The 25,476-nt window shown below is 44.4% G+C and overlaps 1 protein-coding gene across 23 annotated transcripts in view; it reads right to left on the reverse strand.

Annotated features, from left to right (window-relative positions):
• SFXN5 (sideroflexin 5) overlaps window positions 1-25,476 on the reverse strand; it is a 135,156-nt gene that overhangs the window by 65,167 nt on the left and 44,513 nt on the right. For all 23 annotated transcript variants that reach the window (XM_031655268.1, XM_031655269.1, XM_031655263.1 and 20 more), the window contains 3 exons: window positions 18,977-19,003; window positions 18,310-18,364; window positions 16,032-16,057 (listed from right to left, as the gene is read on the reverse strand). In XM_031655268.1, the coding sequence (XP_031511128.1) occupies window positions 16,032-16,057; window positions 18,310-18,328 (45 nt within the window). In that variant the 5' untranslated portion in view covers window positions 18,329-18,364; window positions 18,977-19,003. The remainder of the gene's footprint in view (window positions 1-16,031; window positions 16,058-18,309; window positions 18,365-18,976; window positions 19,004-25,476) is intronic.

Below are 25,476 nucleotides of genomic sequence, written 5' to 3' on the forward strand. Positions count from 1 at the left end.
TTCTTCAGCTCATCCCCCTGAGCACAGAAAGAGGGGGGATCCAGTCAGCACTCCACATCCATTTATGGGGAGCTGCTTCTACATACCAAGTTCCTTGCTGCTCCTAATGGAGAAAGTCAGAGGAAAGGAATGAGTACATGCGTGTGCATGCACATTCACACCACACACACACCACACACACTCCTTACCCACAATAAAAACAAAAACCAGACAAGAAAATGGAGGCTAACATCCTTTATAACACCTAGGCTTGAAAATGACAAGATGGTTTAATGAGGTATTTGGATATGTGTAAAGTTGATAAATTTTAACATCCAAAGAGAAGTTCAGGAAGGGAGGGGTGAGTGTGTCCCGGCTATCTAACAAAGGCGGAGGTAGGAGTGAGCCGAGGGGGTGCAGACACAGGAGCAGGCACAGCCGAGACAGCGGAGAGACTGGTCTGACTGCAGAGGAGGTCTGGGAGCCCAGAAGGGAGTGTGGAGAGGGTGAGCTTAGAAGACAGGAGCACAGAGCTGCACCGGCCAAACAGAGCCTTAGGGGGCCATGTGAGGCTAAGGCAGGGGAGCAGGGATCCTGCCCTCCGGGTCCTCACAGTCAGGCAGGGACCAAAAGCACGAGGATGCCAGCCCCATTCCCTATTAGGCAAAACGCAGCACCATCTGCACAATCCCAGGAGCAAGAGCAGATATTTTATAACTTCCTTTTTTCTTTTTAAGTCTAAATTAAAAATAAATGTTCCCTTCAGCTCTCAGATGTATATCTCTGGTGCAACCTGCCCACATTCCCTCCCGCTGCCCTTTCCAGAACATGGCAGGGGAGAGGAAGAAAGAGATGGATAGAGAGAGGGAGCCAGTCCACCCAGCTTCAATGCCAGTGGATTGCACCTCTTCCAAGAGGGAAACGATTCAGGCGTGGCCACGCAGACGGGTGGAGAGCGCCCAGAATGTGGCTGGTACCAAGCAAAGTGGAAGGAGAGGGAAACAGGAGCCAACAGCTAGGATTTCTAGCCCAGCCTCCACCCTATCGCGCTGCAGGACCTTGGCCAAATCACACATCCTATCTCTGCTCCCATTTATAGTTCATAACATGGCTGAAGTCCCCTCTGTCGCTCCAGCCCCCTGGCAGCTGTGCTCTCTGCACATCCGTCTGTACCTTTGCTGTTCCCCTTCCTCTTGGGTGTCCTACCACAGACCTAGTGATTAACGCTCAGGCTCTGGTCGTCAAATGCTGGTGCCAGCATTTACCAGCTATGTGACCACAGGCAAGTCACTGGAGCTCTTTGTGCCTCTGTTTCTTCGGCTGTTAAGTGAAGGACAATCCCAGTACCTCTCAGGATGGTTATGAGAGGAAGTAAGGTGTGGAGGAAATTCAGCTCAGCGTGCGGCCTGCAGCAAGCGCTCCCTGGATGCTGGTTGCCAGTGCCATTCCTCTCCTCCCATGTAGTTCTTTCCTGGACTTTGCTGGTTTCTTCCTCTGAGCTCCAAAGTCAGCATTATACCACTGAACATCATCTCATCTCCACCCGTCTTGGAATACAAGTCTTATCCCTCAGAGAACAGAGCTGCGGAAGGCAAAATTGGGGCTTTTCCCTCTTCCTCTGATGCCCCCCCATGGCATTCAGCACAAAGCTGGGCTCACACCCCAGGCTGGAAGAACACTGCTCATCATTACATAATCATTGACCAGGGAAAGATCTCTGCTGGACTGGGACAATGCACTCCTGACTCCTTTTATTAAGTCCTAATTGCAGGGGGGTTGGGGTAGGAGACTGAGTCTTTGGTCCAGATTATTTTCCACTCCCTCTATCCATACCCTCGCCACGGCCTCATCACAGAAGGAATTTATTTCCTCACTTTTTGGCTCCGCTTGGTCATCTAACTTGCTCTGGCTGACAGCACATGGGAGGATGGACGTGGCAGTGCGTCAGTTCTGAGCCCTGGCTCAGAGACCTCATGCCTTCCTGCTTGCCCTCCTGAGCATCTAAGGTTGCCACAAGAAGACATCCCTGAAAAATCCCTGGTCCAAGGAGGAGTAGAGACAGGAGGGCACAGTCTATCCCAGGTCAGGTCACCTTCAGCTGACCATGGTGAGATGCAGAACTGCCTCAGTCAAGCTCTGCCTAGACCGGGCAAACCCCAGTCAACTGCAGATCCCTAAGAATGAATGCTTACAGGCATGGTGGCTCACACCTGTAAACCCAGCACTTTGGGAGGCCAAGGCAGGCAGATCACCTGAGGTCAGGAGTTCAAGACCAGCCTGGCCAACGTGGCAAAACCCCATCTCTAGTAAAAATGCAAAAACTAGCTGAGGGTGGTGGCAGGTGACTGTAATCCCAGCTACTTGGGAGGCGGAGGCACAAGAACTGCTTAAACCCAGGAGGCGGAGGTTGCAGTGAGCCGAGATCGCACCACTGCACTCCAGCCTGGGCGACAGAGCCCAAAGAGTGAGATTATCTCAAAAAAAAAAAAAAAAAGAATGCTCACAGATGCCACTGAAGTGTTGTGGATGTTTTCTACATGACACTATGGTAGCAACAGCTAGCTAATACATGGCTTACTACATATGCAGAGTGACTATGCTGTTCTTTCTAGTCCAAAATTCTGTACCATTATGAATATGCCTTGAATTAAGTCTTCACCAGGGATGTTGGTTCCTAAGCAGCCTTGCTTATCAAACCCACCCAACCCAGGGGCCATCAGCCCAACTCTAGGGATGCCCTGACAGGCCCAGGAAGAGGGGCAGTTTGTGCTTGAGACTAGTCTCAAGACAGAGTAAGGAATGGGGCCAATGGCACCCATATGGTAACTTGCTACAAGAAAAATCACATCTTCACTTTGGGCCTCCTCCTTCAGAGTATTCTAACTGCTGCAGAGAGATGAGGTCTCAATCTGGGAGAGAGGCACCCCCAAATATCTCAATCTGCTTGGCCAGAAGTGGGACATGCACAGCTGAAGATAAAGGCAAGGAGGGGTAAGGCCACTGCCACAGTTCTGTGTACCACGATATCAGGGCTCAGAACTGAGCAAGCCCCCGCCCCTTGGCCACCTCCCATACAAAACTGACTCAAACTACAGGAGAAAGGTTTTTTTAAAAGCGTGGGAAATCTGGAGAGGAAATGAGGTATGCGTCAAAACAATTGGGCGGTAAAACTGAAGCCAGGGGAGACTACGGGGTACAGAACTGTCCTGTTCGCCAAGATAACGGTGGAAATAATCGTCCCTCTCACCCTTCACCCCGTTTCTACTTGGCTAATCCCTCCTTCCTCATCCTTCAGGTTTTAGTTTAAGCATCACTTCCTCCAGGATGTCTCCTCTGACCCTCACAGTGAGGTAAGGTCTGTCACGCGCTCCCCAGCACCCTGCATGCCTTCTCTGTACCATTCCTCTCAGCAGCAAAAAAGTGTCTACCTCGCGAGCTTCCATAAGCTCAGAGGAGGCCCCTTGACGCTGCCTCCCCACATACCCGGGAGCCTCCCAGGTAGAGCAAGTGTCTTTACATCTCATCCCTTTCCACCACAAACTCGCTCAACTCCATAAATGTCCCTCTTTGTTACTGACAGATCCACCATGGGCCCCAGTACCCCAATACCCAACAGATGTCCTGTTGTTTCCTTCTACTTTGTCTCCATCTTCTGATTTATGTGACTAATGATCTGAAAGTTATACTTCAGTGTATAAGGGGTGTTGCTACTTAAAGGATGCCAGCCAGTTAAAGAAAATCTCTCTGTCAAATGAATGTTTACCCCGGACCAGTCAATTCTAGCTTCACTGGAGCGACACCTCCTGTGTGGTGAGCTAGGTCAACATGGCTGGGGTCTGGTAATGCTGGAGGAAAGCCAGGGAGAACACTGGGATTGGGATTTAAATGTGCAAAAAAGCAGAGGAGGGATGAGGAGGCTTGGGAGCTGTCAGGAGGGCCCTGGGACACACCCCTGGAGATGAAGTGGCCAACACCAGCATCTTCTGATACTTGGAGTCTCTAAGTCCATGTGATCATCTGTGCGTTAAAATGAAAGAGTGCAAAGTACAGAGTTCAAGCTCTTAATGTCTCAAGACAACCAGATCCAATGACTAGGTGTTCGTGGTCTGCCCTCCTTAGCACCCTGGCTGGAAATGAGGCTTTTGGTCCCTGAGTTTTGAGAGTCCGACATGACAGGGAGGGGAGGGGAGGGGAGGGGAAAGGAGGGGAGGGGAGGGGAAGGGAGGGGAGGGGAACAGCACTTTGGGGAGCTCAGGGCTGAAGGTGGCACGAATGCTCTCTGGGAGAGCCCCAGGCCCATGAGGGAAACCCAGGCCCTGGCATCTGAGGCATTCCACAGCAAACAAGGGAAGAGGGCGCAGGAGCAGAGGGGAAATGGAGAGGGCAGGCAGGATGAGGGACGGACCACCAGGGCCAAGCCTGGCTCTGCCTCTCCCTGGCCACGTGCACGGAAGCGGCAGTGCTGTGCTCAGGGGAAACCTGGGAAGGGAGAGGCCGTGGATAAGAAGCCACCACGCTGGCGGGTTTTTTCTGGAAAGATACCTGAAGAAAGGGAGCGATGAACGGCAGAGCCTCAGGGACAGCCTCAGTGCACCGGCATAGCCGCGGTGCTTATGTATAAATTGGGATCTCTTTGCCACACACCGAAGGGGGAAAAAGTTCCCATCTTCAAATGTTAAGCTTAAAATAAGACACTACATGGTTGCCAGTGGATCTGTGAAATCTGCTGACTAAACTGGCACCAGCCTCTGGGAGAAAACCAGCTCGTTTCTCCTGAGCTCTGGGGGGTGAGCAGGGTAGGGCGAGGTGACTCCCGGGCAAAGTGGGAACAGCGTCGGGGTCAAGCCGGGGATGTGCACCTGGGCAGAAGGCAGCCTCACTGTGGTTTCCAGAAGCTTCTCAGTTGAGGCACCTGCCAGCCTTACTCGCCCCTTCCCTTCATCACTCAGGGACCCAGTTCCTAGCACATTCGCTGGCACCCTCGTTTCTATTTTGGTAAGCATTTTTAGTGGCTTCTGCATGCGTATATTTTCTTACCCACTCCATCAGACCAGGGGCTTTCCTAAGGTGTGGACTGGAACTTTCACTCCCCTTCAGACCAGGCATTTGCTTAAATGTTCAGTGCTACTAGGCGACAGCAGGGCCTTGGAGGAGCTGATGGGGCTGCAGAAAGCGCTGGAGCAGCCAGCATGCTCCCTCCACACAAGACGAGGCAGTGGCCCAGGGGTGGGGAGGAATGGGGACGGACCACGTTGCTTGTCCATGTGAAAGTGCCAAGGTGGAAGGCCACAGGTTCTTCAAATCCAATGGTTCCTCTGGAGACCCAGCCTCTGGCTTGACTGTTCTGAACCCCAGGATACAGATGTTTGGGGCTAGGAGGTGGGGATAGGTGAGCATCGTCATTTCGGTTCTGGCTGCCTCGTAGAGCTGCTGGGAGGTATCCCAGGCCATGCTCCCCATTTTCCCTCCATCAAGTATTCACACAGGATCTTGGAGGCCAGGGCATCCTCTTCTCACACCACATGCGTGTATTCATAGAGGGATGTTTGCTCCAGCCTGGGAGAGGATCGGTCCTGATAGGACATTCACACATCTGCTTCAGCAGTGAACCCCTGAATGGCATGCGAGTGGATCAGCATCCAAGTCCCCCACCTGCCTACAGGGCCATAGTGACCCTGCAATGATGGGCTTGTCTTGGGTAGGGTGAGGAGAGAGTGGAAACGTATGGGGTGACCCTCAGTAACCCGTTGTGAATCGAAGACAGTGATGGCATCTACTGGGTTAGCCAGTTCTTCCCACTTGATGGCAGCTGGTAATTGTGTAAGACTCCATTTGGCTTCTCAGGGAAAAATGAGCCCCACATTCAACTTTTGCCATTTCAAATATCCACTTACCCAGTTTAACAAAGAGATGATACCACTAAATGGTATATCTTTTAAAGTGTTGATGGAATATTTATAGAAGTTATTATGGCATTCTTGTTTGCCTACCTATCACCATTCTTCCCTTCTTTCTTACTAATAGAATCCTTATATAATTGGGGATCAACTATATACCCAGCTAAATTCTAAATGAAATGTAAGCAGAACTGTTGCATGGAAATTCCAAAAAGGCTCCTTAAAGAGAGGCTGTATCTTAAAGATAAATGTATTTCAGTTGGGAGATACAGCCTACTATTCTTCTTTTCTTTCTCCTCTCTGGAATGTGAATGTGATGGCTGGAACTCCAGCAGCCATCTCGGGCTATGGGGTGACTTTTTACAATAGAAGCCAGTACTGAAAATGGAAGTCTGGGTTCCTGATGATACTGTGGGGGTCCTGCCTATCTCCAAACTTCTTTGACATGAGAGAGAAATAAACTATTTTGTTTAAGCCACTGTTATTTTGGACTTTGTTACATGCAGATGACCCTGATCCTAAGTGGCATATTCAGATACCATGCTACAAAGAAAACCACAATAAATCCCAACCGGCAAAATTGTAGAGGTCACTCTCTCTGAAAATAAGACAAGCTAGAACATAACAAAAGAACACATTTTTTAAAACCCAACCACTTAGAATTTAAAATGTGTTCTTCTAATTGACTAAAGAGGATTTGAAATTATAATTTCAAGCTTATTTAGAAAATAACAACATAAGATCACTATATATGAAAACATATCAGATATAGCCATGTTTTAGATATATTCAGAGGCAAATTCACAGCACTAAACACTTTCATTAGAAGGAAAATAAATAAACTAAGCATTCAAGGCAAAAAGTAAGAAAACCAACCACAAACAAAGAAAAGAGGGAAAAAAGGATATTATAAAAACAAAAGCATAAATGAATACTTAGAATATAGAATTGATAAATACATCCAAGAGCTGATTCCAAGACATAGCTTTCACAAATCTAGTTATTTTATCTTTATTTAATTTATGTATTCATTTTGAGACAGGGTCTCACTGCGCCACCCCGGCTGAAGTGCAGTGGCACAATCAAAACTCACTGGAGCCTCAAACTCCTCAGCTCAGGTAATCCTCCCAACTCAGCCTCCCGAGTAACGCGGACCACAGGCGCACACCACCATGCCTGGCTAATTTTTTAACTTTTTTGTAGAGATGAGATCTCCCTATGTTGCCCAGACTGGTCTCAGACTCCTGGGCTCAAGCAATCCTCCCACCTTGGCCTCCCAAAGTACTGGGATTACATGTGTGAGCCACCACTCCTGGCCTCAGTTATTTTAATAAAGGAGATGGAGGTGAGGAGTGGAAAAAGACTCAAAATCAATCAAAAGATAGATCATTATATTTAAAGACATCAATATTTAAAAGTTTTCTATAACAAAGACACCAGAGAATAAGGGATAAACAGCTGGAGAAGAGACTTGCCATATATATAACCCAAAGGATTAATGTCCAAAATATATAAAGAGCTCTTACAAATCAACTAGAAAAATATGGCCCATGGAAGAATGGACAAAGAGTGTGAACAGGTAATTCAGAGAAGAGGGAATACAAATCGCCAATAAATAAATTTAAAAAGCACCAACATCTTTTCGGTGTTTATGGAAATAAAAATTAAAAGCATAATGAGAACCTACCCCTTCCCCCATCAGCCTGGCAAAAACATTAAAAAGATGAATGAATACTAGTGTTACGAAAGCATGGGGAAATACAGTCTTTTTGAAGGGAAATTCAGCCATATCTATTAAAGATGTAAATGTGCGTAGCTTTTTAAGCAGCAAATTCACTTTCTGGAAGTGCCCTTTAGAAACCCTTATCCTTGTGTAAAAATGGCTTTACAAAGATTTTTCATAGCACAATCGTTTCTAACAGCAAATAATCGGAAATAACCACAACCCATCACACTGGAAGAGACGGTGCCATTCAGCAGAGAAAACAAACAAATAAATAAATGAAGCCAATCGTTATGGAGGCAAACTGCTAAGTGTCATAAGCTAACCATAGATACATACGTATATTGTTATCTTTTTAATGGAAAAATCCACAAAACAAAAAAAATTTTAAATGACTTAAATGTATGCAGATATCTAGAAAAAGCCTAGAGGCACATACCAAACTTCCTACAGGGGTTACTCTGGGCAGAAATTCGGGGTTGAGGAGCATCACAAGGACCTCTACTTTTGTTTGTATTGTTTAAATTCCGAGCCGAGAGAACATTCATGTATTACTTGTATAACTTTAAAAATATTCTTTATAAAACATTCTTGGTGGTATTTTTGAATCCCAAAGAACATATTCATGTATTACTTGTATAATTTTATAAAATATACAGAGAAGATTTTTTTTTTAAATCCTAGGAGATATTTCTGAACTCCAAAGATAAAGAGAAAAAATACCAAACGATTCCAGGGGAAGGGGGAAGTTTACCTAGAAAGGAAAAGAAAATCAGGCCAACTATTGTTCATGTATGAAAGGGAAAAAAAAGATCTTCAGATATGCAAAGATTCAGAAAGGCATATTGCCCCTGTATTCTGAATATTGTTCAAAAAGGTATTCTAGCCAAACAACACACACACACACACACACACACACACACACACAGGCTAAATAATTGTGAAGTATAATACAGGTGTTAAGAAAGGCTTTATAAATCTGATGACATTCCAGATGATTTCCAAAAACTTGGCAGGTGTGTGGAGGGAGGTAAAATGATCAAGTAGAGAGTAGAGTGAAATTACATGCTACAAGTCTCTTCCTATGTGGGTAGCGTTAGGGAAGTCATACTTATTATTTGACTCTTGATTATAAAGTATATATAATGTAACCTCTCTGTACTATAAAATATTACAGATGAATGGTAAGTAGAGAAAATTAGGATGTTCCCCTTCTAAACTAAAGAAACTAAAGGACCTTTTCTCTACTATAAATCAGGAAAAGAAGTGGAAACAAAAACAAAGCTTAATAAAAAGCTAACAGCAACAACAAAACCCATTTGACAGCTGGGCTATACAGTCATAATTATCAGTGGCAGAATAAATACAAAAGGGCTCCATTTCTCATTAAAATTAAAGGCAGTGTTTCTCAAACTGGGTTAAATGTAAGTAGCCTTTTTACGCAGCAAAAGTAGAATTCAGCTATATTTTGTCCAAAAGAGTTGTGTAACACAAAATAGCACAGAAATTAAATGACTCTGACATAAAGGTATAGGCAATGATACATAATACAAGTCAATTAAGCAAAACAGGAATAAAAAATATTAAGAGAAGTAAAATTCAAGGCAAGAATAATCAATGAAACAGGGATATTTTGTGTGTGTGTGTGTGGTTGAGAGACACAGATGATATCAAGAAGACAAAACTGTCTGAACACACCAAACACCATTGCATCGATAAAACAACTGCAAGAAATGCAAAGAAATGAAACACACACTCACACATACACACAATTATGGTGGGAAATTTATAAACCTTTTTCAGAATATTTCAGAACAATGTAGTAGTTTCAGGGCAACAACATAAAAATAGAGATGTGAATAATACCTCTCTTGATATATTTATATATTTTTAAATATATGTATAAAATGAAATCTTCCAAGGATACAGAAAAGTCTAGAGGATAACGAGCATCCATATATGTCCAATCTTATTTTGTCAATTTTTTTGTGAAGATGTTTTTAAGAGATGAAACACTATAAATGCAAACGAAGCACCCCCTGTTCTCCTGCTAAATTTCATTGCTTTCTCTCCCCAGAGGTAAACAGTATCACGAAGCCGGTGCTAATTGTTCCCATGAATGTTTTTAAGGATGCATTAAAAATGTACTCATAAACTATATATAATATTGCTTTGCATATCTTTTAACATTATATAAATGACAGAGAGCATTACTACTCTGCTACTATTTTTTCATTCAACATTGTTTTTGAAATTTATCCATATTCATAAATGTCGCCCTTGCTCATTGTTTTCTTTCCTGTGTTAAGTATTCCACTGCGTGACTAAGCCATGACTGATTCATTTTCTTGTTGATGGAATTTCAGCAGTTTCCAATTTTTTGCTATCATAAACATTGCTGCAAATATTTTCTTTTCATATTTAAATGTCCTTTTGTGTATAAGGTGATGGAGAGATCTGATTTTCTTTCTTTTCCACATAGGTAGCCAGCTGTCTCAGCACCGTATTATCAGATGGTTTGTTCTTCTTCTCCACTGATTTGTAATGCCACCTTAGTCAAATCTTAAGTTTCCATATAGGCATGTCTCCAGGTTCTGCGTTCTGTTTCATTGACATATTTGCTTATCACTGTATCAAAACCAAGTTGTCTTATAATATTTGGTAGGGTGAGTCCTCTCCCACCACCTCATTCTTGAAAATTGTCTTCGCTATTCTTATCCCTTAGCTTGTATTCATGTAACTTTTCATAGGAACCTGTCAAGTTCCATAACAAATCCTGCTGAGATTATGACTGAAATTACATTGAATATAGATTTTAATTTGAAGAAAACAAAATGATACAGCTCTCTACTTCTTTAGATCTCCAATGTCCTTCAATAAAGTTGTATAGGTTTCTCTGTAAAGGTCTTGAATATTGTTTCTTGAATTTATTTTTATATCCCTTATTGTCTAAAATACTATTGTAAATGACATCTTTTACAAAAATCATATTCTAGATGTTTGTTTTAGGTTTACAAGCATACAAATTTTTTTGTATGCTTGTCTTACATCCAGAAATCTTTTAAAATAGTTCCAATAGTTTGTCTATTCTCATAAATGTTTTTCTTTCTTTCTTTCCAACTCTATAAACAATAATAACTGTTTGTTTTTTCATGTCTTACTGCACTTGCTAGTCTTCCAGGAAAATGTTAGATAGAAGCAACATTATCAGGCATTCTTACCCTGTCCTACACATCAAGAATTTACCTTTGTTTCATCTTTAAGACAGGTGCCTGCTATGGTTGGTTTAAATAAATTTTATAGACACTATCAAGTTAAGAAAGTTCCTTCTAGACCTAATCTGTTCTGTTTTTATCATAATAATTATTACTGTAAATTGAGTTATGTTTTATTTTATCAAATACTTTTTCTGTATCTACTGGGAAAATCATGTTTCTTCTTCAGTTTCTTAGTGTGATGAACTAATATTAATATATTCTCTAATGTTGTATTTGGTAAAAAGCATTTCGTTATGTTGTACTTTGATGCATTGCTGGATTCAGTTTGTTATTATTTTATTTCATAATCTTTGCATGTAATTTCATAAGTGATATTGGCTTATACTTTTTCGGTCTTATATTTACTTTGGTATTGGTCTCAAAGTGCCTCATTAAATAAACTGGGAAGATTTCCTTTTTTTCCTCTCTCTTTTTTGTTTTTTTCAATGGAGACGAGGTCTTGCTATGTTGCCCAGGCTGGTCTCAAACTCCTGGCCTCAAGTGATTCCCCTGCCTCAGCCTCTCAAAGTGCTGGGATAAGAGGCGTGAGCCACTACGCCTGGCACTTTTTTTCTCTTTTGAAAGCTTTATAAAATTGAGGTCAGCTATTCCTTTGGGTACAGTCACCTGTAAGATCAGAGCCCAGTGATAATTTTTGGTTTGTTTGTTCTGTGGTACAAATATTTTAAACTGCAAATTAAATTTCCTTTTATTTATAGGTATATTCAGATTTTAAGGCCAGGTGTGACCGCTCATGCCTGTAATCCCAACGCTTTGGGAGGCTGAGGCAGGAGGGATCACTTGAGTCCAGTAATTTGAGGCTGCAGTGGGCCATGATCGCATCACTGCACTCCAGCCTGGGAGACGGAGTGATATCTTGTCTCCAAAAAAGGAAAAGAAAAAAAAAGAAAAAGACTCTATATTTCGTCTTTCTAGGCAGTTTTGGTAAGCTGTATTTTCCCAGAAATGTATTCATTTCTTCTAAGTCTTTCAATGTATTGCCTTGAGTTGTTCAATGCATTCAGATCTTTTATTCTGCTACTGCATCTATAATTATTGTACTTGTTATAGCTAATGCTGTTTATTTGTATCTTCTCTCTTTCGTCTTGATCAATCTTTCTAGAAATGTCTATTTAATTAGTCCTTCCATAGAACCTAGGAATTTACCCTCAAGATATATTCCAACAATATCATAAGATTATCATTTTGGCATTATTCATGATGGCAAAGTATTACAAATAATCTAATGTAAGAAATTATCTAAATAAATCATGGTACTTCCATGTATAGTAGAATACTATACAGCTGTAAAAACGTAATAATGAGGAAGATCTCTATAAATCGATATACAGTGATTTTCAAGATATATCAAGTGGAAGAGCTGGGGCAGTGGCTCATGCCTGTAATCCCAACACTTCGGGAGGCTGAGGTGAGCGGATCACTTGAGGTCAGGAGTTCAAGACTAGCCTGGCCAACATGGCGAAACCCCATCTCTACTAAAAATACAAAAATCAGCCAGGTGTCGAGGCACACACCTGTAATCCCAGCTATTCAGAAGGCTGAGGCAGGAGAATCGCTTCAACCTGGCATGAGAGGCTGCAGTGAGCAGAGATCATGCCACTGTGCTCCAGCCTGGGCGACAGACGGAGTGAGACTCTGTCTAAAACAAACAAGCAAACAAACAAACAAACCCACAAAAAACAGATATATCGAGTGAAAAAAACCATTGTGCAAAAGGGTGTACAGATACTTCTCAACTTATGATGTGGTTACACCTGATAAACCCATCATAAACTGAACATATCATAAGTTGAAAATGGGCATTTTGTTGACGTGATGGGATGTGAAACACAGAATGCAATATTCAAAAAAACACTGGCAACAGAGTACATTGTAGTATGGGTTGTTTACTCCTGTGATCACATGGCTGACTGGGAACTGCACTGCCCAGCATGGTTAAAGTATCAATCACATATCTCTAGCCTAGGAAAGGATCAAAATTCAAAATTGCAAGTATTGTTTTCAGTGAATGTATACTGCTGTCACATATCATACAAATAATTGTAAGTTGAACCATCGTAAGTTAGACACATCTGTATATAGTATACTACATTTTATATAAGAAAAAAGGGGGAAAGCAGATATTTGTATCTGTTTATTCTCACACAAAAAAAATAAGGAGAAGTTGTTTACCTACAGAGGATAGGTGAGGAGGAGGTAGCAGGGATAGGAAGGGGAGTGGAACTTTTATGAGTACATCTTTTTAAATAGCTTGGACTTTTAAACTATTCCTATCTCCTAAATATCAAAAAATAAATTAGTAAGAATGGAGAAACAACTAAAATGGAATGCCGACAGAAATCAGTTAAACCTATAACTGTACATCAAGTAGATAACATAAACACATAAGAAAAAAATTAATTCAAGAAACTTTTGAACATGGTACTCTGACTGTGTACTCTCAACAGGATACTTTCTAAGACAAAAAGAACTTCAAAGAAATCTTGGGCTTTAGTTAGTAGTATTTTGAGAGTGATATTGATGTAGCAATTCTGAAAACTCTTATTTGTATGTATAAGATTTTGCAAGTGAGTAAATATACTGTTGGAATCTCATTAGGAGAAGGGAGATTCAAATATGAAATGGGAGAACAAATGAACACTGAGATGTTTGATGGGAATTACAGGTATCAGTATAAACTCATGAATTTTTAAAAGTTGTATCTCCTAGCTCTGTCCCCTAAGAATATCGAGAAGCAATGACACTCCAGTAACAATGAGTACCCCCAAAATCAAGATCTTGGTTTCTAAGTATCATTTCCTTCTAAAAGGAAATAGGGCTCCTCGGAGAAATCAATTATTCTAGGATGGGGGCAAAGAAAGTACTGTACAGACAAATCTACTGTAATCTCAGCACTTTAGGAGGCTGAGGTGGGAAGATTGCTTTCAGTCAGGAGTTCAAGACAAGCCTGGGCAACACGATGAGACTCCATCTCTACAAAAAAATGTTTGAGAAGTTAGCTGGGCATCGTGGCACATGCCTGTTGTCCTAGGTACTTGGGAGGCTGAGGCAAGAGGATCACTTGAGCCCAGGAGTTTGAGGCTCCAGTGAGCCAGGATCCTGCCACTGCACTCCAGCCTGGGTGACAGAGTGAGACAAAATAAAAGAAAAAAGAAAGAAAAAGGAAGGAATGAAGACAGAAAATGAAGGAAAGGAAAGAGGAAAGGAGAAAGGAAAAGAAAAGAAAAAGAGAAAGAGAAAAGAAAAGATGAACCTAGAATATCCTGTTGTGTCAGAGAGTACTGAAGCTCTCAAAGACTGAGGGGGCATGTCAAATAGAGAAACTGCTTTAAGGTTGGGTCAAAAGTGGCCCAATTTGCATATCAAAATAAATAATGACAGGAGTAAATTTTTACCCCTGAATTTTAAAAAAACCAAAAAACACAAAGACCGTATTAACAGTATCTAAATACTGATAGTTTTAAGAAAATATTAAAGGAAGAGGCAGAAGGGAAACTCAAGAGGATGCCAACTAATTAACACGGAAGGAATAATATCTATGATATCTATAGGAAAATTTGAGACTATGCAAATATTCTGTTCTCAATTAGTTTTTCCTCAATAGTTTTAACATCTGTTGGTCATTCTTGTCTGCTTCCAGTTTTAGACTAATGTGAAAAATGCTACTACAAACATTCACATACAGATCTTTGTGTAAATAAATACATTCATTTATCTTGGATAAATACCTAAAAGTAGGGTTATTTGGTCATATTGTAAGTGCATCTTTAGCTTTATAAGAAACTGCAATACAGTTTACACACCACCTGCTCCAACCCAGGATCCATTCTCGGATCACACATTGCATTTATTATAGTTGTTACCTGCTTTTAGCTTCCCAGGTCTGTATCCAAGAGGAATGAGGGCGTATATCCACTAAAAGACTTGTACAAGCATGTTCAAAACAGCACTATTTGTTGTAAACCCAAAACTAGAAAAACCCAAATGTTCACCAACAGTATGAATAAAGAAACTCTGAAAATTTATGACAATGGAATATTATACAGCAATGAGAAAAGAACAAACGAATGTTACAGACAATATGAGCAAATCTCACAATGCGGAGTAAAAGAAGCCACACACAAAAAAGCACATATTGATGATTCCATTTATATAAAGTTCAATAACAAGCAAAACTAAAATATAAAAGTCACAAAAGTGATTTCCTGTGGGGGTGGTGACTGGGAAGGACACATGTGAGGTTTCTGAGATGCTGATGATGCTCTGAATCTTTAAGTGAGCTGGCCGAAGTAGCTCAGTTGGGAGGGTGTCAAACTGTTCCTTACCTAAGTGATGTTTACTGAATATGCCTGCTTTTTTTTTTTTTGAGATGGGGTCTCACTCTGTTGCCCAGGCTGAAGTGCAGTGGTACCATCTCGGCTCGCTGCAAACTCCACCTCCCAGGTTCACGCCATTCTCCTGCCTCAGCCTCCCGAGTAGCTGGGACTATAGGCACCCACCACCACGCCCAGCTAATTTTTTGTATTTTTAGTAGAGACGGAGTTTCACCGTGTTAGCCAGGATGGTCTTGATCTCCTGACCTCGTGATCCGCCTACCTCGGCCTCCCAAAGTGCTGAGATTACAGGCGTGAACCACTGCGCCCAGCCCTGGATATGCTTGCTTTTTGAAAATTTACCAAGCTGTACATTTATGATGAATGAACCTTTCTGTATGTTTTATTCCAATAAAAATAAAGAGTAAACATAATCCTGATTATAAAACTGAGCAAAAAGAATGCTGAAAATTCTTTCTGAATTAATTTTAAACTTTGATTTTTCAGAAGGCATGCTTCCACTCCTACTTCCCAAGTTCTTTGAGAAAACTTCCCTATGACTAGCAGGTGCTAATGACAACAGTGGGGACAGAAAACGTGCAGGGAAGAAGGCAATTTTCGACTCCACGCTGGATTTAAGTCATCAGGCTTTTTATGAAAAGAGCTTTGCCAATCGGCATCAAGAGATGCGGTAAGAAATACATATCATTTTATTTGGTAATCTCTCTCCAGGAATTGATTTATCCTAAATCAACAACTCAATTATCTGTGAGCAATAACATAAAGTTAGACATTTAAAATTATTTTTTAGAAAAAGAAATCCTTTGAAGATAACACTTACAATTGGCGTCCCAAAAGGAATGTAACCTGTGAACGAGAAGAAAAGAGGCAGGCCTTATAATCTACCCACATCTCACCTGAGATACCCAGGAGCCTCCGGGTTAGGTCTTAGGCCATCAGTGGCCCTAATGAAGGGGTTCAGGTCAGTTAGGCGGGAGGCATCCCCAATCTCATAGACCCTTTCCCCCTTCAGCCCTTGCTGGGGTTGTGTCCCCAGTCTCCTCTTCTCTGCTCCCCTGTGGCCAGGCAGCTTTCACTCTCTCCTGGAACCCAGAGGCCTGTTCCTGCAGGCAGGGCTGCCCATGGCCTGGGGCATCACTGCTTCACACTTGGTGATCCTCCTACGATTTCCTGCGAGGCACGACACACCCTGCCCACGCTCACTACATGAGGCTGAACATCCTCCAAGGACCCCAGAATGTCTTCCTTCTTCCCTCAGCTTGTCTTTCTAACACAGGCCCTTATTTTCCTGGCCAGCATCATGACCATTTCTGGAAAGAAAATTCCCTCCCCACCTAAGCCATGCACCTCTAAGTGCCAGAGCTTCTTAAATCTGTGGCATCCCCAGTGGCGCAGTAGGGAGCTGGGGTGAAGCGCAGCCAGGCCCTGGGTACAGCCTCCTCGCTGCTCTCAGCCCTTGGACGAGGCTCCCTCCACAGCCCCAACTGCTGTCAGTGGATAGCCTCTTGTCCCCAACCTCTAACCATGGCAGCCAGTGAGCAGTGGCTGGACAGCAGGATCGGGCTTATTGACTTGCATCTAAAGTGAAGCTTTGCTCCTGAGTGCGCATAATCACACACGCACATGAGCCATGGCTCTCCTACCCACTTCTCTCTGGGGAAGAGAACCAGAGTTTGATCGGGGCCTCAGAGGAATGCATGACTCAAAAAGGTCAAGAATTACAAAAGAAGCCAGGCTCAGGGTGAGAGCCTGCTGTGCCGGGTGCAGGGACTGGGGAGCATCTACAACCACAACTGTAAGACGCTCAGAGCCCTTCCCAGCACTTTGGGAGGCCAAAGCAGGCGCATCACTTGAGGTCAGGAGTTCAAGACCACGCTGGCCAACATGGTGAAAGCCCATCTCTATGAAAAAATACAAAAATTAGCCAGGCGTGGTAGTGTTTGCCTGCAGTCCCAGCTACTCGGGAGGCTGAGGCAGGAGAATTGCTTAAATCTGGGAGGTGGAGGTTGCAATGACAGAGATCACGCCACTGCACTCCAGCTTGGGCAACAGAGTGAGACTCTGTCTCTAATAAGAAGAAAAAAAAAATGCTCAGAGCCTTGAAGTTTTTCATGGCAAAGCAAGGGGGCCACAGGGCACTTAACGCCCCAGTTTACATAATGACATCACATGTCCACCTACTCCCTGGTTGTTTATTTTCTTGCTCCCAATGAGGTCAGCCTCTCTGGGGGTGGGGACCCTGACTGACCCATTTGACTTAGACCGCCTTTCTCCAGCCCTCTGAGGCCCTCCCAAGGCAACAGCAGCAGTGCCCTCCGACCCCACCCTCATTACTCAAGGTGGGTGCATCCCATTGCACTGAGAAATGGCAACAAGGAGGCGTCAGCACACCCGTGAGTGTGACTCTGCAGAGACTCTCAGAACTGTTGGGGGGGATCAGCATGTCAGCCTAGCTCGTGTACCTGCTAGTGCTTTCTAAGCCCTAAAGCCCACATAGACACAGCTACCCCTTCAGTGACCACTGGGACTTCCTGGAGCAGGGATCTTGTATTCCCCTCTGCCCCCTGGTCTCCACAGAACAGGAATCCCACCTTCTGTACGTGCACAGCAGTGCAGTAACAGTGCATCCATTCTGAAAGGAGGGCTAATTGCAGGATCAGAGAATAGAGAATTAAGCTGGAGACTGACTGCCTAAAAGGGGCAGGGCAGGGAGCAGGACTTGGAAGGAAACAGCAGGCCACACACTGGTAAGACAGGGGGAATGACTTGTAGAAGCCAGGGCTTGCTTAGAGGAGGCATCACTGATGCTGTCCTAATGAGTGCTGAGTGATGTGGAGTGGGCTACCAGATTTGCCTGTGGAAGGCCCAGCTCCACCCCAACTGCTCAGGCAGAAAAGCCAGGCAAGCTCCATAGAGGATTCTGAGGCCTGGCCCCCATCTTGTACAAGTGAGCTGAGGTGAACGTATAGGTGCAAATATGGCCACGATTGTGACAGGCTCTGTCCCCTCCTTAGGCCAAAACATCTGGACGCTCCTGGAGCTGTGACTGGAGTAAGCACCCCAGGCTGACCAGAACCAGAAGGGCCCCAGGAGCTTACCTGACATTCTAAAGGGCATGAAGATCTTCTCATTGGTGTCCGGGTGTAGAATAGCCTGGAAAAAGCAGGAACAGAGAATGGGGTGGGGACAAGGGTGCAGGGAGGGGGAACAGGGAAGGGGAAGGGAGGACGGAGACAAGCAGAGGCATTAGGAGAGGAAGAAGCAAGAGGACAACTTCTCTGGGAAGATTCAGACACCAGTGGCTGTAAGTTGCCTTGTGGCTAGTTAGGCCTTTCCACCACTCGAGGCAAGAGAATACCAAACCATGGGCCATAAACAGATAGCACCCCTTCTCCTAACTTACCCTAAAAGCTGAATGCAGTGGACAGCAAAAGTCCATGGGGAATGGGATAGTGTCTACCTTGCAGGCCCTCTACCCCCATGCCTGGCACATGGTAGGCACATAATAAGGATTTTGTGGACAGAGCCCTGTCTCTTGCAGGAGCTCAGAGAACCCAGGCAAAGGCCAGCCTGGCCTGAGCTCCAGGCTTCAGAGACTCTGGCCCTCGGGTGCCAGGGCAGAAGGAAGGAGTGAGGGAGTCAAGGGCAAATGTGAGAGCCCGGAAGAGCCATGGGAGGAGGAGCTTCCGCTAGATCCCTGGGACAGGGCAGGGTGGAGTCCAGGACAGCACGGAGAAGGAAATAGAGAATCCAAAACTGGATTACCTGCTTGATTTTCTGTGCACTCCAGAGCTGGAAGAAAGAGAGAGAAAGGAAAAGAAAATAAAGAACAAAAATCAAAAGCATATATTGGTTTAAGGTTTCCAACCCATGTTTTCTAACCCAGGGATCCAGCTCCGAAAGCATAAGAAGCTCGGGCTGTCCTTGCCAGCCCAGGCTAGGCAGTCGTCCTACCCTGGGGGTGTGGCGCCAGAGAGGTCCCAGAATGGCAGAGCTAGGGGACCTAACACGGATCAATGAAGCCAGGGGTTCTCGACTCTGTCTGCACTTTAGAATTCCTTGGATAATTTTTTCAGCATTTTCCTAAAGCTCCCTAGTTGACTCTAAGTCATAAGCAGGTAGAAACCTCTAATTTAAATGAAGATTTAATTCCCAGAATCACTAGTGGCAGCATAATATAATTTTTTCAGAGATAGCCTAGATTCCCTGCTGTGCCACTTCTACCTTTGAGCCTCAGTTTCCTCATCTGTGGAATGGGCCTAATAGCCATGCTTCTAACACAGCGTCATTTAAGAGGTGAATGGGAGGCCGGGCGCGGTGGCTCAAGCCTGTAATCCCGGCACTTTGGGAGGCCGAGATGGGCGGATCACGAGGTCAGGAGATCGAGACCATCCTGGCGAACACGGTGAAACCCCGTCTCTACTAAAAAAGTACAAAAAAACTAGCCGGGCGAGGTGGCGGGCGCCTGTAATCCCAGCTACTCGGGAGGCTGAGGCAGGAGAATGGCGTAAACCCGGGAGGCGGAGCTTGCAGTGAGCTGAGATCCGGCCACTGCACTCCCGCCTGGGTGACAGAGCGAGACTCCGTCTCAAAAAAAAAAAAAAAAAAAAAAAAAAAGAGGTGAATGGGAAGCTCTTGGAGCAGTGTCAGCACAATAGCATGTGCTTATAAGTGCTTACTGTTGCTGACATTATTATGCCTGTTGTTATTATAAGAAGGCTGTAGGGAGAAAAAAGTTCCTTTCAAATGCTGATGAGGCTGTCTCTTTCCAGCAAAGAGACAGGTTAGAGAAACAGAATAATTTGTCAATCCCTTCAAATGACCTAAATACTGTATTGCATCGAATCTAAGACACCACTGATCCTAAGATATACTATTATGTGCCACATATGAAAGAAAACTGTGACCATAATACCAAGACCCCCATCAATTAAAAGACTCATTTCATTTTACAGATGTTATAATGTGATAAAGTAGGCCTTTTTTTGCGGGGGGGGATGGAGTCTCGCTCTGTTGCTCAGGCTGGAGTGCAGTGGTGCGATCTCAGTTCACTGCAACCTCTGCCTCCCAGGTTCAAGCGATTCTCCTGCCTCAGCCTCCTGAGTAGCTGGGATTACAGGTGCTCACCACCACACCCAGCTAATTTTTGTATTTTTAGTAGAGACGGGATTTCACCATGTTGGTCAGGCAGGTCTCAAACTCCTGACCTCGTAATCTGCCTGCCTCGGCCTCCCAAGGTGCTGAGATTACAGGTGTGAGCCACCACGCCCGGCCCAGGCCTTTTCAAATCAAGGAAACATGGTAAAGAAACATTTACACTGTCCAGGGGCCAGGCACAGTGGCTCACGCCTGTAGCCCCAACAGTTTAGGACGTCAAAGCAGGAAGATCGCTGAGCCCAGAATCAGTCCACCCTGGGCAACAAAGGGAGACTCCATCTCTACAAAAACTCTTAAAAATTAGCAGGGCGTGGTGGCATTTGCCTGCAGACCCAGCTATTCAGGAGGCTGAGGTGGGAGGAACACTTATGCCCAGGAGGTAGAGGCTGCAGTGAACCATGATTGTGCCATAGCACTCCAGCCTGGATGACAGCGTGAGAACCTGTCTCCAAAAAAGAAAAAAGAAAAAAACCAAAGGCCAGTATATTTTTTTAATAGAGAAAGGCGGCTATGGGGCTAGAAGGAAGATACAGCCAGCAGCTGATGTTAAAGTTTTATAATAGAATGGTTGTTATGCCTCATGTATATGGCAATGTTGGTCATCTGGAACATAAATTAAGCTGCAGAAGTTAAGAAGGCTACTGGGTAGTAAAAATAGAAGTTATAAAATTGATACATTAAAGTTTATGCATTTTTCTCACAGCTGAATCCCTCAAACCTTACTTCACAGCCTAATTAACTCTTATTTTAGACACATTTCCAACACACTTGATTGTCTGCTATTCCAGACCCAGGCAGATTAGAAGCAGTCGATGTTTAAAAAATAATAATTGGGGAACAGAGGGGACTGACGACAGAAAAATCAAAAAGTGGAATCACTGCTAGCACAAAGGTTAAGTGACAGCCTAACAGCTAAGAGGTTATATATATATATATATAAAAAAAAAAAAAAAAAAAGATAAAAGGCCAATCCTCCCCTCTTTGCTCAGTAAGCAGCTTCCTGAAGTGCACCGTCAAGTCTGGGCTCTGTCCCTGGTGTGACCCCAGGCTCTGTACACAGACTCCTGACACCCCACACCCTCCACCCCAGTCATAACCTTCTGCATCCTGTCCCCTCTGGATTCACAGTCAGGCCACTCAGAGGTAGGAACTGGCTTTTCAGCACTGTCTCCTAGCACATTCCAACCCCACAGGGCCTGGAACACGGTAGGTGCTCAATACGTGCTTAATGGAGGAATACTGTCTTCTAAAACAGAAGTATATCTAGACTTAAGTTGACTTCTGGCAAGGCACAGTGATGCCAAGGCACAGTTTCATCTCCTTTTCTTCCAAAATCCTCGAGAAAAGAACAGCAAAGGAATAAACCAGCTGAAAACCCCCTCAGGGAGGAAGGGGACATACAGCAGGCAGAAGATGTCACACATCTTTGAAAGGTGGTAAGCTGATGAAGAGACGAGAGGTTGGCAATGTTGCAGAGGGTGGAGGTGCACCCCACATGCTCAGCGGGAGTGAGTGGGCTCAGCCCAACTAGAGCTCCAGACACCGCGAAGGTGCAGGCAGCATGGCCAGAGAGCAGGGAGAGAGTTTGAAAATGTCCCAGCGCACGGAGCAGGGAGGCCCAAAGTCCCCGCCCAGGTAATGGAGGTTTATTCTCCAGCGAAGCTGAATCAGAACAGCCCAGACATGGTCACAGGCACAGAGGGACCAGGCAAGGGTCTGAGTGCTGAGTCTCTAAAGGAGCCCGTCCGTGTCCAGCTCCCAGGACACCACAGCTAGGAGGATTCGAGACACCTTCTCCAGGGAAACAGAAAGGATCCCAGAGAAATGACCCACAAGAGGGCTAGATTCGTGGACAGGTCATCAGCGCAATGCTGAGAAGGAGGTCCCGTTCCAGTGGTCTGATGCTGCTGTCTTTTTTTTTTTTTTTTTTTTCGCCCAGGCTGGAGTGCAGTGGTGTGATATCGGCCCACTGCAAACTCCGCCTCCCAGGTTCAAGTGATTCTTGTGCCTCAGCCTCCCCAGTAGCTGGGATTACAGGCATGCGCCACCACACCCGGCTATTTTTTATTTTTTTAGTAGAGACGGGGTTTCGCCATGTTGGCCAGGCTGGCCTTGAACTCCTGGCCTCAAGTGATCCGCTTGCCTCGGCCTCCCAAAATGCTGGGATTACAGGCATGAGCCACCTCGCCCAACATGGTTGCTGTCTTGACTTTAATACAGGCCTTGCCACCTAAGGACATTTTGGTCAATGGCAGACCACATATACAATAGTGGTCCCATAAGACTACAAGAGAGCTGAAAAATTCCTATGACCTAGTGACCCTGTGGCTATCTTAAAGTAATAGTACAATGCATTACTCACATTTGTGGTAATGCTGGCGTAAACCAACCTACTGCATTGCCAGTCATATAAAAGCCTAGCACAACACCTGACAATAATAAACAATGTTACTGGTTTATATGTTTACTATGCCATACTTCTTATTATTTTACTTATTTATTATTATTTTTGAGACAGAGATTCACTCTTGTTGCCCAGGCTGGAGTGCAATGGCACAGTCTTGGCTCACTGCAACCTCCATCTCCCAGGTTCAAGTGATTCTCCTGCCTCAGCCTCCCGAGTAGCTAGGATTACAGGCGCCCACCCCCATGCCCAGGTAATTTTTGTATTTTTAGTAGAGATGGGGTTTCAACATGTTGGCCAGGCTGGTCTCAAACTTCTGATCTCAGGTGATCCACCTGCCTCAGCCTCCCAAAATGCTGGGATTACAGGCATGAGCCACCGTGCCCAGCCACTTATTATTTTAGAGCATATACCTTCTATTTATATTAAAAAAAAAAAAAAAGTTAACTGTAAAACAGCCTCAGGCAGGCCCTTCAGGGGGTATTCCAGAAAGAGGCATACTTATCACAGGAGATGACAGCTCCTGCGTGTTACTGTCCCTGAAGACTTTCCAGTGGGACCAGATTTAAAAGACAGTGATACTGATGATCCTGACTCCATGTAGGCCTAGGATAATGTGGGTGTTTGTGTCTTACTTTTTAACGAAAACGTTTAGAAAGGTTTTTAAAAAAGTAAAAATGTTTAAAAATAGGAAAGAGCTTATAGACAGGAATTTTTTTGTACAGTTGTACCGTGTGTTTGTGTTTTAAGCTAAGTGTTATTACAAAATAGTCAAAAAGTTTTAAAAATGTACAAGTTTATGAAGTAACACTACTGTAAGCTAAGGTTAATTTATTTTGAAGAGAGAGCATTTTTACAATAAATTCAGTGCAGCCTAAGAATATGTCTTTATAAAGCCTACTGTAGTGCACAGTCATATCCCAGGCCTTCACGTTCACTGACCACTCACTCACTCACTCACTCAGAGCAACTTCCAGTCCTGCAAGCTCCATTCATGGTAAGTGCTCTATGAAGGTGTATTATTTTTTTTCTTTTTTTCTTTTTTTAGACAGGTCTTGCTCTGTCGCCCAGGCTGGAGTGCAGTGATATCATCATGGCTCACTGTAGCCCCCACCTCTCCAGCTCAAGCAATCCTCCCACCTCAGCCTCCTGAGTAGCTGGGACTACAGTCATGTGCCACCACACTTGGCTAATTTTTTGTGTGTTTTTGTAGAAACATGGTCTCCCTATGTTGCCCAGGCTGGTCTCTGACTCCCGGGCTCAAGCAGTCCTCCCACTTCAGCCTCCCGAAGTGTTAGGATTACAAGCATGAGCCACCGTGCCTGGCCCCATCTTTTTAATCTTTTATGCCGTATTTTTACTGTACCTTGTCTATGTTTAGATACACAAATACCATGTGTTCCAACTGCCTACACTATTCAGTAGAGTACCATGCTGTACAGGTTTGTAGCCTAGGAGTAACAGGCTGTACCATACAGCCTAGGTGTGGAGTAGGCTCTACCATCTAGGTTTGTTTAAGTACACTCTATGATGTTCCCATAATGACAAAATCATCAAACGATGCATTTCTCAGAACATATCCCTGATGTTAAGTGAGGCATGACTTTATCTTTGAATTTGAGTTTCATAAGTTAAGTGCAGCGGGAGAATGGAGCACATGCTGGCAGCCTGGACCCTCAGCTCACACGTGGTCCTGTCTCCCACTGCCTCAGCCACCTCCCTGAAATGAGTTCTTGGCCACCCAGCGACTGCTGCAACCCTCCACTCCTGTCAGAGGCCTGGGCGCAGGGAGGGCCATGTAGGCCCCATGCATCAAGTTGTGAGGCAGGACTCCAGGTGCCTGTGAGGGTCTGCACTTGTCCCACGAGTGTCCCCTGTGGCTAAGAAAGAGAAACACTAAAGAGCAAATAAAAAAACACCTTGCCAGGACGAGAGAAGAATGGGGGAAGAGAGAGAACTCAGAAAGGAAGGAAAAGCTTCTTTTCTGAACAAGGGTCTTGCATTTCTGTTTCGTATTGAGTCTCACCAATGATATGGTCAGCTCTGCCTAGAAATGCTGATATTTGGAGGACCCCAATGAAACAGATCATTGCTCAGTGAGCCTACACATGCATACACAGAAAATGAATTCTGAGGAAAGGAGACAATGTAGGAACTAAAGAACATTTTAAAAACACTCTAGCATCTTCAGAGCAGACAGACATGAAAGAGGAACAGGATATAATGAAAAAGAGAGAGGGGACAAATCCTGGCTCTGTTGCTTACTCCATGTGTGTCCCTGGGCAAATCACTTTGCCTCTGTGCCCAGTTCTCCATCAGTAACATGAGTTGTTATAAGGGAGGGTGCCCTGGCAGTCTGCATTTACGGGTACACAGCTAAGCCTATGATTCCCAGCCTCCCCCACAGTCAAGTGGCCTCCTGGGACCGGGTGCTGGCTAATGGATTGTGGGTGGAAATGACATTTGCCAGTTCCAGTCCCCGAAGCCTCCCAAGGAGGATCCGGTGGAGGACAGTGAGGCCCTAGAAGACACGAGTGAAAGGAGGCATCTTGGCATCATCTTTGGCCTCTGCCAGGTCCCCGAGTTGCAATGGAGTCAGATATGAGTGAGAAACAGACCTGACTGTGTTCAGCCTCTGAAACCCGGGCGTTATTTGTACTAACATTTGGCTCGATCTGACTAACACTAAGCGTTAAATGACATA

This window comes from Papio anubis, chromosome 14 (assembly GCF_008728515.1).
Source record: "Papio anubis isolate 15944 chromosome 14, Panubis1.0, whole genome shotgun sequence".
NCBI classification, from domain to species: domain Eukaryota; kingdom Metazoa; phylum Chordata; class Mammalia; order Primates; family Cercopithecidae; genus Papio; species Papio anubis.